This window comes from Anomaloglossus baeobatrachus, chromosome 1, assembly GCF_048569485.1.
Source record: "Anomaloglossus baeobatrachus isolate aAnoBae1 chromosome 1, aAnoBae1.hap1, whole genome shotgun sequence".
In the NCBI taxonomy this organism is placed as follows: domain Eukaryota; kingdom Metazoa; phylum Chordata; class Amphibia; order Anura; family Aromobatidae; genus Anomaloglossus; species Anomaloglossus baeobatrachus.
Window position 1 is genome coordinate 719,161,352 of NC_134353.1, and position 21,749 is coordinate 719,183,100.

General features: G+C 45.0%; 1 protein-coding gene across 2 annotated transcripts in view; it reads right to left on the reverse strand.

Moving 5' to 3' along the window:
* Positions 1–21,749, reverse strand: part of MMP17 (matrix metallopeptidase 17) — a 266,942-nt gene that overhangs the window by 20,854 nt on the left and 224,339 nt on the right. For both annotated transcript variants that reach the window (XM_075341808.1, XM_075341807.1), the window contains exon 7: positions 7,020–7,102. In XM_075341808.1, the coding sequence (XP_075197923.1) occupies positions 7,020–7,102 (83 nt within the window). The remainder of the gene's footprint in view (positions 1–7,019; positions 7,103–21,749) is intronic.

Sequence of the window (21,749 nt, forward strand, 5' to 3'; positions counted from 1 at the left end):
GGAAGACAACTTCTTCATGCAGTGGTACAGGAAGAAGTCAGTATCATTCAAGAAAAACATGATTTTCATGCAGAACAATGCTCCATCACATGCATTGAACTACTCCACAGCGTAGCTGGCCAGTAAAGGTCTAAAAGTTGAAAAAATAATGACATGGCCCCCTTGTTCACCTGATCTGAACCCTATAGAGAACCTGTGGTCGCTTATAAAATGTAAGATCTACAGGGAGGGAAAACAGTACACCTCTTGGAACAGTGTCTGGGAGGCTGTGGTGGCTGCTGCACGCAATGTTGATCGTAAACAGATGAAAGCAACTGACAGAATCTATGGATGGTAGGCTGTTGAGTGTCATCATAAAGAAAGGTGGCTATATTGGTCAATAATTTTTTTGGGTTTTGTTTTTGCATATCAGCAATGATTATTTCTACATTTTGTGCAGTTATATTAGTTTACCTGGTGAAAATAAACAAGTGAGATGGGAATATAGGTATTTGTTTTTTATTAAGTTGCCTAATAAGTCTGCACAGTAATAGTTATCTGCACAAACAGATATCCTCCTAAGATAGCCAAATCTAAAAACCCCCACTCCAACTTCCAAAAATATTAAGCTTTGATATTTATGAGTCTTTTGGGTTGATTGAGAACATAGTTGTTGATCAATAATAAAAAAATCCTCTAAAATACAAGTTGCCTAATAATTCTGCACACAGTGTAGTTAACAAATTCTATAGCTTAGGGAGAGGTATAATAAAAATATAGTGCATATAATAAGGTGAGCTAACTGGTCACTATGATAATTTGGCTTCATAGGAGGTCAGGCAGTAATGGGCCATTATGATATTATGGAGTTATTACAATATTGACCCTTTGCATTTATAAGGACATAAGAAAAATTATGTAGTAGAGTAAATCCATAAAGAGGTATTCTCAAGTTGGTAGACGAAGGTTGAACTAGAAGGACCTAGGTTTTTATTTAACCTATGTAACTATGTTGTCTCGTGTGCAGTGCCAAGCAATTCAATCTTCTTAAGCCCGCTACACACGCTTCAATATATCTCACAATCTGTCGTTGGGGTCAAGTTGTAAGTGACGCACATCCGGCATCGTTTGTGAGGTATCTGCGTGTGACATCTACTTGCGATCAGGATTGAACGCAAAACCGTTGATCGCAAACACATCGTATCATTCTCTAGAATTGAGCGTTTTGTTGCACGAACCTAGTGAATTGTAACGTGTGACATCCCTCATACGATTTTGGTGTCTGATGCTATGTGCGCAGGTGTGCGCTCTGCACCGCAGCTTAAAAAAGGTCCGCTTCAGAGCGCAGCTGAAAAGCTGCGTTCTGAAGCGCCTCACAATGTCTGTCAGTCACTAATCTCTGTCAGTCGGTCACTATCTCTGTCCCTCACTCTCTGTCCATGTCAGTCTATCCCCCTCTCTCATATACTCACCGATCCCCGATCCCCGGCGCTGCACGGCGTTCACACTGCTCCGGCGGCTTTTACTGTTTTGAAAAAGCCGGCCGCCCATTAAACAATCTGGTATTCCCTGCTTTCCCCGCCCACTGGCGCCTATGATTGGTTACAGTGAGACACGCCCCCACTCTGAGTGACAGGTGTCACACTGCACCCAATCACAGCAGCCGGTGGGCGTGTCTATACTGTGTAGTGAAATAAATAATTAAATAATTAAAAAAAACGGCGTGCGGTTCCCCCCAATTTTAAAACCAGCCAGATAAAGTCATACGGCTGAAGGCTGGTATTCTCAGGATGGGGAGTCCCACGTTATGGGGAGCCCCCCAGCCTAACAATATCAGCCAACAGCCGCCCAGAATTGCCGCATACATTATATGCGACAGTTCTGGGACTGTACCCGGCTCTTCCCGATTTGCCCTGGTGCGTTGGCAAATCGGGGTAATAAGGAGTTATTGGCAGCCCATAGCTGCCAATAAGTCCTAGATTAATCATGTCAGGCGTCTATGAGACACCCTCCATGATTAATCTGTAAATTACAGTAAATAAACACACACCCGAAAAAATCCTTTATTAGAAATAAAAAACACACACACATTCCCTGGTTCACCACTTTAATCAGCCCCAAAAAGCCCTCCATGTCCGGCGTCATCCAGGATGGTCCAGCGTCGCATCCAGCGCTGCTGCATGGAGGTGACCGGAGCTGCAGCAGACACAGCCGCTCCGGTCACCTCCACGCAGCTAATGAAGACAGCCGCGCGATCAGCTGATCTGTCAGTGAGGTTACCCGCTGTCACTGGATCCAGCGACAGCGGGTAACCTCACTGACAGATCAGCTGATCGCGCGGCTGTCTTCATTAGCTGCGTGGAGGTGACCGGAGCGGCTGTGTCTGCTGCAGCTCCGGTCACCTCCATGCAGCAGCGCTGGATGCGACGCTGGACCATCCTGGAGTACGCCGGACATGGAGGGCTTTTTGGGGCTGATTAAAGTGGTGAACCAGGGAATGTGTGTGTGTTTTTTATTTCCAATAAAGGATTTTTTCGGGTGTGTGTGTTTATTTACTGTAATTTACAGATTAATCATGGAGGGTGTCTCATAGACGCCTGACATGATTAATCTAGGACTTATTGGCAGCTATGGGCTGCCAATAACTCCTTATTACCCCGATTTGCCAACGCACCAGGGCAAATCGGGAAGAGCCGGGTACAGTCCCAGAACTGTCGCATATAATGTATGCGGCAATTCTGGGCGGCTGTTGGCTGATATTGTTAGGCTGGGGGGCTCCCCATAACGTGGAGCTCCCCATCCTGAGAATACCAGCCTTCAGCCGTATGGCTTTATCTGGCTGGTTTTAAAATTGGGGGGAACCGCACGCCGTTTTTTTTAATTATTTAATTATTTATTTCACTACACAGTATAGACACGCCCACCGGCTGCTGTGATTGGGTGCAGTGTGACACCTGTCACTCAGAGTGGGGGCGTGTCTCACTGTAACCAATCATAGGCGCCGGTGGGCGGGGAAAGCAGGGAATACGAGATTGTTTAATGGGCGGCCGGCTTTTTCAAAACAGTAAAAGCCGCCGGAGCAGTGTGAATGCCGTGCAGCGCCGGGGATCGGGGATTGGTGAGTATGAGAGAGGGCTGCTAACTTCAGTAATTTAGGAGATTAGCGGTCACCGGTGAGTCCTTCACAGGTGACCGCTAATCAGGGCGCGACACAGACAGAGCCGCAGCATGACAATGAAGTCGGGTGAAGTTCACCCGAGTTCATTCTGACAGTGCGGCTCTGTCTGTGTCTGCTGTCATCTGCCATTCAGCTCTGCTACATGGCTGTCTGTGTCTGCTGTTAGCGGCCATGTAGCAGAGCTGAATGGCAGATGACATAGTAAAAACACATCCCTACACATTACACACGCTTGTCAAGTCAATAAATAAAAAAAAAAAAAAGGTGCCCAATGCATACGTCACAGAACACATGATCTAAAGGATCGCACATAACATTGATCAATTTAACATAGACTACTAACGCACGTGTGACAGCAAATGAACGACCAACGTGAAATCTCATAAAATCCCATATGCAACCTGGGCGTGTCACATCGCAAATGCGATTGTACAACTAATTGCAACGTGTAAAGTGGGCTTAAGATTCATTGCTTCCTGGTTTCTTGCAGAGCAGACTCCCCTCCTTGAGGGACAGCTCTGGTGAGTAGTAGACATGTAGTATTAGAAGAGCTATAATATCCAGCATCAGTTAAACACATTTAGCTCTTATTAGTTTGTTCTGCTGATACACTGTTATCCCTGTACTCACACATAGAGATGACAAGGCATTTCCTCAACAACAGGGATAAGGAGAGTAAAGGTACCGTCACATAACGAGATCGCTAGCGAGATCGCTGCTGAGTCACGGTTTCTGTGATGCAGTAGCGATCCCGTTAGCGATCTTGTTATGTGTGACACCTACCAGCAATCAGGCCTCTGCTGTGAGATCTCTAGTCGTTGCCGAATGGTCCAGGTCATTTTCTTCAAAGGTGATGTCCTGCTGGACAGGACACATCGCTGTGTTTGACACTGTGTGACAGGGTCACAGTGACTGCTGAGATCGTTATACAGGTCGCTACTGCGACCTGTATCGTTCCTGCATCGTTGGTAAGGTCTGACTGTGTGACATCTCACCAGCGACCTCCCAGTGACTTACCAGCGATCCCTATCAAGTCGCATCGTTTTCGGGATCGCTGGTAAGTCGTTGTGTGTGACTGGGCCTTAAGGCCCCTTTAAGCTGGGTTCACACTAAGCGACAGCGACAACGACGTCGCTGTTACGTCACCATTTTCTGTGATGTAGCAGCGACCTTGCAAGTCGCTGTTATGATCGCTGCTTAGCTGTCAAACACAGCAGCCGAAGCAGCGATCATAATGACACGCGTCGCTGTGCTGTAACATGTGCAGAGAGCAGGGAGCCGCGCACACTGAGCGCTGGCTCCCTGCTCTCCTAGCTACAGTACACATCGGGTTAATTACACAATGTGTACTGCAGCTACATGTGCAGAGAGCAGGGAGCTGCGCACACCGCTTAGTGCTGGCTCCTTGCTCTCCTAGCTACAGTACACATCGGGTTAATTACCCGATGTGTACTGCAGCTACATGTGCAGAGAGCAGGGAGCCGGCGCTGGCAGCGTGAGAGCGGCGGAGGCTGGTAACGAAGGTAAATATCGGGTAACCACCTTGGTTACCCGATGTTTACCTTGGTTACAGCTTACCGCAGGCTGTCAGACGCCGGCTCCTGCTCCCTGCACATTCAGGATTGTTGCTCTCTCGCTGTCACACACAGCAGGAGAGCAACAATAAAAAAACGAACCAGGGCTGTGTGTAAAGAGCAGTGATCTCACAGCAGGGGCCAGATCGCTGCTCAGTGTCACACATAGCGAGATCGCTAATGAGGTCACTGCTGCGTCACAAAAACCGTGACTCAGGAGCGATCTCAGCAGCGATCTCGCTGTATGTGAAGCACCCCTTACACACTGAGACTTTCTAGCGATCCCACCAGCGATCCCAACCTGGCTGGGATCGCTACAAAGTCTCTGGTGAGTCGCTGGTGAGCTGTCAAACAGGCAAACCTGGAAAACGACGCAACAGCGATCCGGACCTGCAGAATGACCTAGCTAGTCATTGGGGACGTTGTAAAGCAGCTTTTTGAAAGGGAAGTCACTAATGAAGTCGCTGTAAAGGCCCCTTTACACACTGAGACTTTCTAGCGATCATGCTGCACAGCGGGAAACAAAGGACCAAAGAATGGTCCTGAGAGATGTGTAGTGATCAGCAACTTCACAGCGGGGGCCAGGTCGCTGATGTGTTTCACACACTGCAATGTCGCTGGGGAGGTCGGTATTACGTCACAAAACCGGTGACGTTACAGCGATGTCGTTTGCGATGTTGCAGTGTGTAAAGGGGCCTTTAAAAGCTGTGCTTAGGAGCCCTACTGTGAAATCTGCAGGGCTAGTGATTTATTTTTTAATTCTCTTTCAACAGATAAGACGGAAAGGAGGGAGGTGAGTAACTAAATGCTGTATATAAATCAATGGAGCTGACTGGGATGTTAAGAGTTAACTCCTTGTTTGTGTGCAAGGAATCATAAAACCTAAAGATTACCAAAGGATTTTAGGCCACATTGTAGTGCCCAGTGTCAGAAAGCTGGGTTTGCATCCTAGGTCATGGGTCTTCTAGTTGGTCAATGACCCCAAACATACTTCATGAAGAACCCAGAAATAGATGGAAACAAAGCGCTGGAGCATTCTGAAGTGGCAGCAATGAGTCCGGATCTAAATCCTATTGACCTGTGGAGAGATCTTAAAATTGATGTTGGGAGAAGACATCCTTCAAATATGAGAAACCTGGAGCAGTTTGCAAAAGAAGAGAGGTCCAAAATTCCAGTTGAGAGATGTAAGAAGCTTCTTGATGGTTATAGGAAGTGATTGATTGCAGTTATTCATTCCAAAGGGTATGCAGCCAAACATTAAGTTGAGGGTGCCATCAATTTTGTACTGCCATTTTTTTGAATTTTGTGTGAAATTTTATCTAATTTGCCTTTTTTCGAAAGATGCCACCAGTAAATTAAAAGTGTTTCCAAATTAAGAGAGTGTGGTGCACATTTTGGAGAGAAAAGAAGGTTCAGCTCAAGAACAAGATAACATACCGAGTAATATCATATGTATAAATAGTTATCAGCTATTAGAAATGAGAGAACCTTTTGTGAATTGAATTTGCCAGATTTCTGGCACAGAATGTACTTCAAAACCTCCAATTACCCTGAAAATATGTTATTGTATGTGTGATTCAATTGTAGCAGCACTAAAACCACACTGATCATGTGTACAAACCTGTCAGCATCATGTCCCTCCCTGGCCCTGCCTCACAGACACAGTAAATCTTCTACGTAGCTCCATATCAATTAACAGTGTAACACTTTCTTTTCCTCACACACTAATCTTTTGCACTAACCCACACTGTCTATACAGTTTTTTCAGTGTTTTATGCACTTGTCTCTCTCTCTACATATATATATATATATATATATATATATATATATATATATATGTATGTAGATACATATATCTACGTTGTGAGCTGTGATGTCCTCTCATTATCCAGATTCATCTCACAACATAGCTGCTGCATTTCCTGATTTTACTTTTATACAGTCTATGATAGTCCCTTTTGATTGCCTGTAATTCCATGTGATATGATAGCTGCAAGACATTATGAGAAAGCCTGTCTGAGGTCAAGTGATCTATAATTGGCTGATGCAATCTTATACAATAGGGAATGTGGTGGTGGACATTTTAGGAGATTCGCACAAAGTGAATCGCATATTGTTGTAAATGGCTGGGTTTAGCAAGGTCCTAAAAATCACATTGAATTGATTTGCTCATCTCTACTAGTTACTATACTTATTTTCATGGTTACTTTGATCTGTGTCTTTTATGGTTAGAAAACTGAAAAACCTCTCTACATGTCATACATTTGACTTCATACACATTTTCTTACCTTTGAAAAAGAACGCTTCTCCTCGTATCTGAGCTACAGCATCAAAGTGTGTGTTACATCTATCAGGCTCATCTCTTCTTGGCCTATTACAAAAAGATATATGTTTATTTAAGTAAGAGGGTTAGCCAACCCCAATATACACTACGAGAGAAAAGAACAGCTGAAATCACAATTCTGTAAGCTTTAGTACAAAAATCTTGTAGTGCTGCTGACTTGATTGCAGGCTTCATCTACTGAAAGTTAAACCTCATACACAATAAATAGGTGTCAGTCGAATCGTTAGATCGTTCTGCCGACTACTCTCTCTCGACTTCCCAACACACAGGTTCTCAGACTTTTTGGGAGGCAGCTTACCTCTGGAGAGCAAAATGATTGGTAGTTTGAAATCAGACATGATGATACTTCTCTTCCCTGACATAATTTGTCAGGAAAAAGTCACGGTTCATCCATCCACATTAGACTGTTTGCGTATCTCACCAATATTGGCACGTTCGGCCGGCGTTAGCCTAATATGTAAGGCGACCGGTACTCCTAGTGCATCAAGCTCTGGCACGGGACGTTACATTAGTGCCTACTTGCATGAAGATCAATGTGGCAGTGTGAGAGTACACTAGATAGGGCTAAGTATGAGCGATATTAATGGCTGACGATTTATGGTAGGTCAATGCAACTGGCACTTTTTGTGGTACTAAACCTGGCATATTTTCAGGTCACTGTGGAAGGTTTCATAAGTTTGGAATTGCGAATAAGACTTATTGGACATTTGTAGCTGAGACTGGGGCATCTTGGCCTGACACTAATGTATAGCTATGAATAAGGATGGGCACGTCCAAAACGCGTAAGGTTACTGCCTTGAACTCTATTCATGGATTTCTCAGGATACCATTTTTAACACTACTACGGTATAATTTTAACGATTACAATAAATTGAAGTTTTGACTATGTTAGTGCTGGATCCCATCCATTAAGTTGTTTGATACTATTGTAGTGGACACTGTGGCTGACGTTGGAGGCACTGTCACTGTATTAAAAGGAACCTGTCAGGTCTCGTATGCACCCAGAACCACGAGAAGTTCTGGATGCATATCTAGAATCCCTGCCTAACTGTCCCTGTATCTAGTAGCATAGATAAAGGGATCTTTAGAAAAAGTATTTCTAAAGATCCTCTATGATATGCTAATGAGCTCAGGGACTAGTCACAAGTGTGTTATTTCTCCCGACTAGTCTGCCCTCTTAGCAGGTTAACCCATCCGGCTCCGGCTTCATAGTGCGCATGACCGGAAGAGCCGGGACTTCTGATCATACGCACTGAGCATAAATTCAGCGTCTGAAACGGTGACAATGGACATGTATGCTTGTCTATGCCGATGATGCTGGGTATTGAATAGCATGTTATCAGGCCCACAGGGGTGTGCTAATATGCTAGGAGGGCAGACTAGTCGGAGGAAATAACGCCCTTCCGACTAGTCCCTGTGCTCATTAGCGCATCACAAAGGATCTTTAGAAATACTTTTTCTAGAGATCTCTTTATGTATGCTACTAGATGTAGGGACACTTAGGCAGGGATTAGCGATATGTACCCAGAACTGCTCATGGTTCTGGGTGCATAGGGCACCTGAAAGGTTCCTTTTAAGGGGGTCTTATGGCTTGCATTACACTGCCATCAGTATGGGTATTACTATTATGAGGTCACTACTATTTATATCACACATACCTCCTTTTGATGAGCGAGAGAGCAATTCAAGTTAAATAAATCACTGATGTGACACATATTTTCTGTTGATAAAGAGATATATTCCACTTACTATCCACTGATTATTCAAAAGTTATTAAGTCACCTTTGAGTTGTGTGACATGTACAAAGGCACTTAGCCTGTGGTGAGATATTCCTGCTATTCCTATAATTGATGGTGGGGGCTCCATTATCCCATATGTAAGCTGGAAAATGATGTTGAAAAGTGAACACAGTCTTTAGACTAGGTAACTGATTCCAATGCCCTGCATTCTGTTTAAAAATCAAAAACCATTTAATCTGACACATCTAGAATAAAAGAGAAAATCAGAAAAGAACCAATACTATGCAGCACTATAAAATGTATATGTATAAAATGACATTTATTACAGATTTGGAACATTTCCTTAAAAGCCTTGTAATGATTTTTTCAGCTGTGACAGCTGAGTATCTGGGTGTAATCATACATACTAATAGAATGCAGTCCTTATGGCACTTCATAAGAGATTCTCATTGCAGACTCTTATTTTCAATTGCTGGTATTCAGCATCTCTGTTTATTATTTCAATGGTGTCCAGAGCTCCAAAGTACAGAGCATCATCTGTATAAAACCTCACACCGAGAAGGAAAATATTTGCAAAATTGATAAAATAGTGAAGTGTATTTGTGAAGCGGCATTTGCAGAACAGATTTATCTCGCACAATCTACTATGCATAAGGGCATCCTCAAACCTCATATTGAAATAGCTACTGGGTATAAATTCACAATAATAGTCAAGAGATAGCTCAGTGAATAATAGAGAACCTAAAATATAACCTTTAATATAATTATAAATAAAAATCCATTTAGGACTGTAAAAGATATAAAACCGCCAATAAACTCAGCACCTGCAGAGGTAGAGATTGGCCAGTTAGATAATGTGGAATTTATCATTCATGTAACCAGTTATTGTACATAACCGGAAAATTAGATCCGCAGCATATTATTAGAGTATGCGCTGTATATCATACCGCCATATAGTCACCTGTCTCAGATGAATGGTAGTAACACAATTGGTAGAGAAAATCAGGAACGGTCTTACCCAATCTGCCGTGTATACATTTCCCTACTCATCAGGCACTGAATGCTGGATACTTTTGGTAACCACCAAAACGGAGAAAACACCTGGTCCTTTATCTGGATGACTCAGGATCCCCAATGGTTCCCAACATGCGTCCAGCCGTTGTGCATCAAATCTCCCAACGCGTTTCTTATATCATCAGGGGAGCATAAACATCCCAAATTTTGGTCAAAAAAGACCCACACAATATGGCATAAGTTACTGTTGAAAAATATATATAAACCACGTTAATCAAAAGATCCGAGTATGATAACCAAAGCATACGGTACGTGCAACAAAGCGAGTATAACTTACATCCATCACCTCCAGGAAATACCTGGGCAGATCGCGTCTATCATGCAGCACCGCCTGGTTTAAATAAACCGCTCGTTCGGAATAGCGTGTGACGTCACATCCGCTTGTAGCGGTGAGCTCACTTCCGGGTCACCTGATCGCAACCGCGGTCTGCGCGTCATATAAGGGGGCGTACAATTTAGTCATGTGCTCCTATGCTTCAAGGCAGTATGACTACAACAAAATGGCCGCGATTGGTCTCGCAAATAAGCGGTAATGATACGGCCAATCTATTAACAGTGGCCCATCAAAAATGGCAGATGGGCCATACGAGCAACTGTAACACCTGCTACAGGTACCCAGATAGGTAGGTGACTCTACAAACATTACAAACGGACAGAAAAATGATTTAGAAAGAAGGGGAAAAAAGACCAGGACGATTCCCAGGAGAAATTATCAAAAAAGGGCAGAGCCACTAGAAAAAATAAATCTGTAAATGTTATAAATAAACCACATGTCAATGGATCAGAGAAGGCCAGAATTGACCCAGAGTATTAGAGCACAACCTACATCAGATCACGTAAAAATTTTTTACCAAAAAACCTCATTACTATGGGCAGGGGGAGGGGGGAAGAGAACCACCACCATTCTGACCAAAACCTAAAGGCCCTAAGGTGAAGAATGACCCTACCTATTTGTGGAGGTCGGCACCCTAAAAAGACCGGTGATTGGTGCCCCCACTCGGGCGGCGACTGTCCCTCCTACATTATCTCCAATCTAGTCTACCACAAAGGGTGCAAAGGAGAGAGATTCATTGAGGCCCAATGGTTTACTAGTTTTAAGCCAAAAAATCCACTTGGTTTCTTGTTTGAGAATTTTATTATCCCAATTCCCACCTCTAAGAGGGGGGGGCACTACATCAATGCCCTGGAAGCTGATTGCTTTGGCATCCCCTGCATGATGTTCCATGATGTGACGGGCCACTGGAGTATCATTGCCCAGGCGAATGTCCCGGATATGTTCCCCTATTCTCCTCCTAAATTCCCTTTTGGTCTTACCCACATACTCTTTGTGGCAGCTACAGGTGGCTTTATAAATAACGCCCCTAGTTCTGCAATTAATGAAGGAGCGGATGTCATATCGTTTTTCCAGAACATGGGAAAAGAAAAATTTTCCTGGCTTAAGGTAACTACATGCAATGCACCCGCTGCACTTGTAGCAGCCTTTGACTGGATTAGTCAGCCATGTCCCGGTATGACATGAGAAATGGCTGTGCACCAGTCTCTCTTTTATAGAGCGGGCCTTCCTGTAGGTCACTGCAGGGGCGTTGGGAATACATTTACCGATGTCATCGTCCATCTTGAGAATGGACCAATGTCTCTCAAGAATCCTTCTAACCTCCTCTGATCCATTATTAAAGGTGGTGATAAAGCGAATGAGTTCCTCATCTGATGTTGGTCTCCCTGATCCGTGTAGGAGATCATTCCTGGTTTTCTGCTGTGTCTCAGAAAAGGCTTTCTTAATCACATGGTCTGGATATCCTCTATGATGAAATCTGGAACTCAAATCAAGGGCCTGTTGGTGGAATCTCTGCTCATCCGAGCAGTTTCGTTTTAGTCTGTAAAATTGACCCTTCGGAATCCCTCTTTTCAGACCATTAGGATGGTTGCTCTCCCATCGTAGGAGCGAATTGGTAGCCGTCGGTTTTCTATATGTACTGGTATGAATGTTTCCATTAGAGTCTCTTTCAATCAGCACATCTAGAAAAGGCAAACTCCATCTATCAAACTCACAAGTGAAGAACAAGCCCAAAGAGTTATTGTTCAAAGCGGCAACCGTTCCGATTATTTCATCTTCAGTACCCCTCCATAGAACGAACACGTCGTCTATGAAGCGACACCATAGCAAAATGCTATCCTGGGGGACAGGGGATGAATCCCCAAAGACGCAGGTCTCCTCCCACCAACCGAGGAGGAGATTAGCATACGATGGGGCCACTGGACTCCCCATCGCGGTCCCCCTCAGCTGGTGGTAAACCTGTCCATTAAACAAGAAAGAATTATTCTTGAGACAAAACTCCACAAGACTCAAAAGAAAAGAATTATGGTCATCAAATTGCTGTCCCCTACTCTTCAAGAAAAAGTTCACCGCCTGCAGGCCTAGATCGTGTCTAATAGAAGAATAGAGGGATTCGACATCAATACTGACAAAAAAGACATCATCTTCAATCGTAATACCCTCCAATTTTTTAAGTAAATCCGTGGTGTCTTTGAGATAGGACCCCAAGGATGTAACAAAAGGTCTTAGTATTCTATCCGCATAGATGCCTATGTTTTGCGAAACACTGCCAATGCCCGACACTATTGGCCTACCCCGCAATGGAGATAGGCCCTTGTGTACTTTTGGCAAGCAATAGAAAGTGGGGGTCACCGGAAAAGGAGGGTATAGAAAATCGAATTCAGTATTGCTGATCAAGTCTCTGTCACGTGCACTCACCAATAACCCTCTCAATGTCAACAGGTAGTCTGATGTAGGATTACCATTCAATTTCTCATAATTAGATTTGTCCCCAAGGATGTCCATACACATTTTTTTGTAATCAGAGACATTCATGAGTACGATATTGCCTCCTTTATCAGATTCCTTCACAATGATGTTAGTGTCCCTCTCTAAATTACCCAAACATTCCATCTCCTGCCTGGTAAGATTAAATTTCCTGTTGTGCTTGTCAGTGATCATACCTAAGTCACGTGTAACCAGATTACAGAATACATCAATGGCCGATACTTCACTATTGGTCGGGGGCATCTTATTGCTTTTTAGTTTGAGATCAGTAAAGGGACCCCTACCCTCCAAATTTGGATTGATGTCACTCAAGTTGTAAAGAAATCTGACATCCTCCAAAAGATCATTGGCAATACCCATTTCTCTGCAAACTTTCTTATTCTCCATAGCAAAGTGTTTTTTCCATTTAAGTTTCCGTGTAAACAGATTGAGATCTTTTACTGCATCAAAGTGATTGAAATCAGATGTGGGGACGAAGGAGAGACCCTTACTCAGTACCGTCATTTCTAAATCAGAGAGGAGCCTGTCCGATAGATTGATTATTTGGGTTGAACCCCCTGTGGGTTGTACCCCCCCGGACCCTGTTTGCTCCTCAGAAAGTGGTTGGACTCTAAAAAAGGTCCCTTGTTGTAACCACCCCTATCGGAATTCCTACCTCTTCCCCTTTGTTTGGTCCTCCGCTGATTACTCCTCCCCTCTGTATCCGAATACTCTGTATCAGTCGAAGTGCCCTCTGTATCACTAGGTTTATTATACCTAATAACCGGAAAATTGTAAGCCTTATTGTCTCTGAATTCCTGTACGTCTCTGATGTAAAACCTGTGTTTTTTCTCCTTGAGATGGTACTGATGTTTCTCAATGACACCCTGTAGGGTAGTTTCCTTCGTCCCAAACTCCGCCTCACTAGAAAATTTCTTAGTGACCTCAATCTGCTCCTTGAGTAAGCCGTCGAGTTTGGCCAAATTCTTTTTTTCCTCTTCTAAGAGGAGGATCATTAATTTCAATGAGCAGTTTGTGATCTCTTTACGCCATGCAGCAATTAGTTCTGGACTTTTATATCTGTAATTGGGAGTAAGAGAAATACGTAAATTACGTGGTACAATTTGATCTTTCAGATAGCATTCGAGGGATTGTATCTCCCACCAAGAAGTGACCCGATTCTTATATGTCTTAGTTAAATCCCTAAAAGCACCATTTAGTGAGGGTGTATATTTTTTCTGTGTGAACTCCCTCTCTGAAAACACCTCCCTCGCCTCTGTGGTCCATGTACTGGTATCAAAGCCCGTTGTTAGAAAGCCAGCCATACCCTTTACAATAAATATTGAAATAGCTACTGGGTATAAATTCACAATAATAGTCAAGAGATAGCTCAGTGAATAATAGAGAACCTAAAATATAACCTTTAATATAATTATAAATAAAAATCCATTTAGGACTGTAAAAGATATAAAACCGCCAATAAACTCAGCACCTGCAGAGGTAGAGATTGGCCAGTTAGATAATGTGGAATTTATCATTCATGTAACCAGTTATTGTACATAACCGGAAAATTAGATCCGCAGCATATTATTAGAGTATGTGCTGTATATCATACCGCCATATAGTCACCTGTCTCAGATGAATGGTAGTAACACAATTGGTAGAGAAAATCTTGTTTGGGACGAAGGAAACTACCCTACAGGGTGTCATTGAGAAACATCAGTACCATCTCAAGGAGAAAAAACACAGGTTTTACATCAGAGACGTACAGGAATTCAGAGACAATAAGGCTTACAATTTTCCGGTTATTAGGTATAATAAACCTAGTGATACAGAGGGCACTTCGACTGATACAGAGTATTCGGATACAGAGGGGAGGAGTAATCAGCGGAGGACCAAACAAAGGGGAAGAGGTAGGAATTCCGATAGGGGTGGTTACAACAAGGGACCTTTTTTAGAGTCCAACCACTTTCTGAGGAGCAAACAGGGTCCGGGGGGGTACAACCCACAGGGGGTTCAACCCAAATAATCAATCTATCGGACAGGCTCCTCTCTGATTTAGAAATGACGGTACTGAGTAAGGGTCTCTCCTTCGTCCCCACATCTGATTTCAATCACTTTGATGCAGTAAAAGATCTCAATCTGTTTACACGGAAACTTAAATGGAAAAAACACTTTGCTATGGAGAATAAGAAAGTTTGCAGAGAAATGGGTATTGCCAATGATCTTTTGGAGGATGTCAGATTTCTTTACAACTTGAGTGACATCAATCCAAATTTGGAGGGTAGGGGTCCCTTTACTGATCTCAAACTAAAAAGCAATAAGATGCCCCCGACCAATAGTGAAGTATCGGCCATTGATGTATTCTGTAATCTGGTTACACGTGACTTAGGTATGATCACTGACAAGCACAACAGGAAATTTAATCTTACCAGGCAGGAGATGGAATGTTTGGGTAATTTAGAGAGGGACACTAACATCATTGTGAAGGAATCTGATAAAGGAGGCAATATCGTACTCATGAATGTCTCTGATTACAAAAAAATGTGTATGGACATCCTTGGGGACAAATCTAATTATGAGAAATTGAATGGTAATCCTACATCAGACTACCTGTTGACATTGAGAGGGTTATTGGTGAGTGCACGTGACAGAGACTTGATCAGCAATACTGAATTCGATTTTCTATACCCTCCTTTTCCGGTGACCCCCACTTTCTATTGCTTGCCAAAAGTACACAAGGGCCTATCTCCATTGCGGGGTAGGCCAATAGTGTCGGGCATTGGCAGTGTTTCGCAAAACATAGGCATCTATGCGGATAGAATACTAAGACCTTTTGTTACATCCTTGGGGTCCTATCTCAAAGACACCACGGATTTACTTAAAAAATTGGAGGGTATTACGATTGAAGATGATGTCTTTTTTGTCAGTATTGATGTCGAATCCCTCTATTCTTCTATTAGACACGATCTAGGCCTGCAGGCGGTGAACTTTTTCTTGAAGAGTAGGGGACAGCAATTTGATGACCATAATTCTTTTCTTTTGAGTCTTGTGGAGTTTTGTCTCAAGAATAATTCTTTCTTGTTTAATGGACAGGTTTACCACCAGCTGAGGGGGACCGCGATGGGGAGTCCAGTGGCCCCATCGTATGCTAATCTCCTCCTCGGTTGGTGGGAGGAGACCTGCGTCTTTGGGGATTCATCCCCTGTCCCCCAGGATAGCATTTTGCTATGGTGTCGCTTCATAGACGACGTGTTCGTTCTATGGAGGGGTACTGAAGATGAAATAATCGGAACGGTTGCCGCTTTGAACAATAACTCTTTGGGCTTGTTCTTCACTTGTGAGTTTGATAGATGGAGTTTGCCTTTTCTAGATGTGCTGATTGAAAGAGACTCTAATGGAAACATTCATACCAGTACATATAGAAAACCGACGGCTACCAATTCGCTCCTACGATGGGAGAGCAACCATCCTAATGGTCTGAAAAGAGGGATTCCGAAGGGTCAATTTTACAGACTAAAACGAAACTGCTCGGATGAGCAGAGATTCCACCAACAGGCCCTTGATTTGAGTTCCAGATTTCATCATAGAGGATATCCAGACCATGTGATTAAGAAAGCCTTTTCTGAGACACAGCAGAAAACCAGGAATGATCTCCTACACGGATCAGGGAGACCAACATCAGATGAGGAACTCATTCGCTTTATCACCACCTTTAATAATGGATCAGAGGAGGTTAGAAGGATTCTTGAGAGACATTGGTCCATTCTCAAGATGGACGATGACATCGGTAAATGTATTCCCAACGCCCCTGCAGTGACCTACAGGAAGGCCCGCTCTATAAAAGAGAGACTGGTGCACAGCCATTTCTCATGTCATACCGGGACATGGCTGACTAATCCAGTCAAAGGCTGCTACAAGTGCAGCGGGTGCATTGCATGTAGTTACCTTAAGCCAGGAAAATTTTTCTTTTCCCATGTTCTGGAAAAACGATATGACATCCGCTCCTTCATTAATTGCAGAACTAGGGGCGTTATTTATAAAGCCACCTGTAGCTGCCACAAAGAGTATGTGGGTAAGACCAAAAGGGAATTTAGGAGGAGAATAGGGGAACATATCCGGGACATTCGCCTGGGCAATGATACTCCAGTGGCCCGTCACATCATGGAACATCATGCAGGGGATGCCAAAGCAATCAGCTTCCAGGGCATTGATGTAGTGCCCCCCCCTCTTAGAGGTGGGAATTGGGATAATAAAATTCTCAAACAAGAAACCAAGTGGATTTTTTGGCTTAAAACTAGTAAACCATTGGGCCTCAATGAATCTCTCTCCTTTGCACCCTTTGTGGTAGACTAGATTGGAGATAATGTAGGAGGGACAGTCGCCGCCCGAGTGGGGGCACCAATCACCGGTCTTTTTAGGGTGCCGACCTCCACAAATAGGTAGGGTCATTCTTCACCTTAGGGCCTTTAGGTTTTGGTCAGAATGGTGGTGGTTCTCTTCCCCCCTCCCCCTGCCCATAGTAATGAGGTTTTTTGGTAAAAAATTTTTACGTGATCTGATGTAGGTTGTGCTCTAATACTCTGGGTCAATTCTGGCCTTCTCTGATCCATTGACATGTGGTTTATTTATAACATTTACAGATTTATTTTTTCTAGTGGCTCTGCCCTTTTTTGATAATTTCTCCTGGGAATCGTCCTGGTCTTTTTTCCCCTTCTTTCTAAATCATTTTTCTGTCCGTTTGTAATGTTTGTAGAGTCACCTACCTATCTGGGTACCTGTAGCAGGTGTTACAGTTGCTCGTATGGCCCATCTGCCATTTTTGATGGGCCACTGTTAATAGATTGGCCGTATCATTACCGCTTATTTGCGAGACCAATCGCGGCCATTTTGTTGTAGTCATACTGCCTTGAAGCATAGGAGCACATGACTAAATTGTACGCCCCCTTATATGACGCGCAGACCGCGGTTGCGATCAGGTGACCCGGAAGTGAGCTCACCGCTACAAGCGGATGTGACGTCACACGCTATTCCGAACGAGCGGTTTATTTAAACCAGGCGGTGCTGCATGATAGACGCGATCTGCCCAGGTATTTCCTGGAGGTGATGGATGTAAGTTATACTCGCTTTGTTGCACGTACCGTATGCTTTGGTTATCATACTCGGATCTTTTGATTAACGTGGTTTATATATATTTTTCAACAGTAACTTATGCCATATTGTGTGGGTCTTTTTTGACCAAAATTTGGGATGTTTATGCTCCCCTGATGATATAAGAAACGCGTTGGGAGATTTGATGCACAACGGCTGGACGCATGTTGGGAACCATTGGGGATCCTGAGTCATCCAGATAAAGGACCAGGTGTTTTCTCCGTTTTGGTGGTTACCAAAAGTATCCAGCATTCAGTGCCTGATGAGTAGGGAAATGTATACACGGCAGATTGGGTAAGACCGTTCCTGATTTTCTCTACCAATTGTGTTACTACCATTCATCTGAGACAGGTGACTATATGGCGGTATGATATACAGCACATACTCTAATAATATGCTGCGGATCTAATTTTCCGGTTATGTACAATAACTGGTTACATGAATGATAAATTCCACATTATCTAACTGGCCAATCTCTACCTCTGCAGGTGCTGAGTTTATTGGCGGTTTTATATCTTTTACAGTCCTAAATGGATTTTTATTTATAATTATATTAAAGGTTATATTTTAGGTTCTCTATTATTCATTCATCCTCAAACCTCAGTATCAAAATGATATTGTATTTGTATTATGTTATAGCGAAGAATTATTTGCTAAATAGAAATTACATTTACATATGGTCTTCTAAAACTTTACAGATGCTGTAGTATTTATTTCATTTTATTTCCTGTAAGATCTCACTTTTTTTGTTCTTTGTTTTATCTTATTTTGTATGTTTGAAAAGAGTCAGCACAAGACCGAAATACGTGTTGTACACATCATTGTGGACCACAATAATAAATACTTAATCTTATTTCACCATACTTATCTCTGAGTACCGATGTTTTCTACTAATTGGTCTGAGTGCTGTCCGTGTGTTTTATAAATTTTTCATGGACAGCACTGGACGGAAATTTTTTTTCTAAATTAATTTTATTAAATGCATGCCTACAGTGAAACATGGTGGTGGCAGTGTCTTTATCTGAGGCTGCATAAATGGTGCTGGTGTCAGGGAGCTACATTTCATTGATGGCATCATGAATTCTCAGCTATATTGCTCTATAGTGAAAGAAGACTTGATAGATGTGCCCTTTCCGACAAGATGATGATCCAAAATACACATCTGTTGCTGAAGAAGGACAGGGAGAATGTGATTCAGTGGCCAAGTGTGTCTCCTGATCCGAACTCAATCAAACACATATGGGGAATTTAGAAGAGACCAGTTGTCATCACTTTTCTTCCAGGATCCAGGCTTTCAAAAAGAAAGGTCGTTCTTGAAGAATTGAAAACGGTAGATGTTGCAATATGTGGCCAACTTGTTAACTCAATGCTAAGAAAACTTGATGTTATTGTCGCGGGCGGAGGAGGGGACGCCGCGCTCTCCCACTGCTCGGGTCCGGCTGCCGCTGCGGCTGCTGCGGCCTGCTGCTGCTGCTCGGTGACTCGAGCGATGGGCCGGATCCCGGGGACTCTAGCGGCGCTCCTCGCCCATGAATGAAAGGGGATTGGGATTTGGGATAGTTTATTGTCCGTGACGCCACCCACGGTTGTGGTGATTTGTTAACACCACCGCTGCTCTGTATGGGGAGCCCGGGAGTGATGGTATGGAGCAGCCAGTTGTTGATGTGCCCTCCGTGGGTAGGGGTTGTGGTGCTCCCGGGGCCCAGTGATGAGGTGGGTGATGCAGGGCTTGGTGAGGTGCAGGGACGCGGGGGCAGCGCTGTGCCTTGCGGCACTGTGGTACTCACTCAGCCTGAGACGATGACACAGTTCTCGGTAAAACACACGGCTGGAAAGACGGTTCCCACGGACGGCTGCACTTGCTTTCCCCAGTAGGTGACGGTCCCTTTTTCCTGCACCTAAGTACGGTTGTTGGTAGCGATGGATTCCCACTGGTTACCCCACTCCCCGGCTTGGATATGAGCCGGAGGAGCCCCACTTCTCTTGCCCGCAGGCGCTGGCCCTGGGAAACTGGTGCCCTGGCGGTGGCGGTGTCTCCCTGTAACGGTTGGACTGTTGCCTTTAATCGGGACTTGGTTGTTGGGAGACAGTCGTCCCCTTCACTGACGGATTTGGCAAATTATGGCGACTCCTAGCCTTGCCGGGATCCGAAAGGCCCCTGCCCTGGTGCTGACTGTTCTTCGTATACTGCTCCAGACCGCCGGGTCACCACCCATCCACGGTCCTTCCAGCAACCTCCGAGCAGTCCCCCTGCAGACTATCACCGCCGTCTGCTGACCTTGCTGTCACTGTCCAGGGCGCACACCCGGACCAGCTTCAGGCTTTCTTAACTGTCACTTTTACTCCTTTTCTCCAGCTCCTCTACTACTTCCTTCTACTTCCTCCTCCAAACTCTATCTGCCTGGTTCCTCCCGCCTCCAGGGCTGTGAACTCCTCGGTGGGCGGAGCCAACCACCTGGCCCACCCCCTGGTGTGGACACCAGCCCCTGGAGGAAGGCAACAAGGATTTTAGGTTAGCTCTGGTGTTCCTAACTGGGGTGTAGGGTGTAGTGGTGTTATGACCTGTGACCCCTGGCTTGCCCAGGGCGTCACATTCCCCCTTAGCAAAATGCAGACCGTCCGCGGGCTGCCCGTCCAACACCGGTTTTATTTTCTGAAAATATATAAAAAGAATAACACACATACAATTTATGACATCATCCCACATCGGGAGGTTCAGTACTTAAACGTTGCAAACGGTTTACGGTTACGGTCTCCGCTCTCTCCCACCCAAGTAACCTGGCCCTGATGCTGCCCCTAAAACCCAGGCAGCACCCCTTGACCCAAGTCCAGCACAAGTTACCCGAGCGGGATTTGTCCTTCCCCTCCAGAGGGTAGCCACCGGTTCCTGTGGTGGCTGGGCCTCAGCCTGCTCTACTGCGGGCCCTTCCTCCAACCTGCCTCTCCGAAGGCGGCAACTGCGGAAACGGTAACGGTAAAACAACTTATTTACATGCCACTAATGTTTGTGGTTGCCCTGCAAGTTCACGGGCTTGTCCATGGAAAGTTCTCCATGCAAAACGTTTTAAACGGTCCCCACGGGGACAACGGTGCCGGCAACGGCCGGTTTTCTCAATCACGGTTAATCAGATGACTGTTCGGTTTCATTTCTTATCATCACTTTTTTTTTTCAAAACTTGCAAACAAAACATACTGGTGGTCCCAACGGGGACTGTGCAGTGGCACTCCGCTGCCTTTTGCGGCTCAAGAGTCCACTCTCACTCGTGGGGCTCTAGTGCCACCTTCACATGGTGCATCGCTTTAGACCCCAATGGTAGCTCGCTGCAGGCGATCTTCTTCCATATACATGCGGGCATGCACATCCGCTCTACACCCCTCTCGGGCATCGATCTCCCTGCGCAGCTGCTGTTGCCGCTGCCCCCAGTCTGTAGCACTTTCTGCTTGCTCCTGTTCGGCCTGTGCGGGGAACGGACCCAGCCAGAGTCCCTCCGTGTCAGCTACGACCGGCACCTTCAGTAATGAGGGACCCCGCTGTGACGTGGCCTGCTCTGCCGCTTGGCAGCTACATTCCCCCCGTGCCTCAGCCGAGGCCCGGTGCCTGGGAGCGGTCAACGTGACTTGCGGTGTTGGCGTTTGATCGAGGATCGCCTCCGCTGCGGCCGGGCGGACTGCCGGGGCCGTCATCATCTCTGTCGCGGCTGGGATGGAAGCCGGGACGGGTGCCAGGGCGGTGGTAAAGGTAAGGCCCGGGGGCCGCAGGTCTGGGCCCTCTCCCACAGATGCTGCGGGCTCCGCTACCGGTGGCAGGGGTAACGGGTCGGTCAGGGCGTTGGCCGCAGGCATGGGCAGTGAGGGAGGTAGCGTGGTGGACGGCAGCAGGCCGGGCCCCTCAGCCGTATCGACCGATCC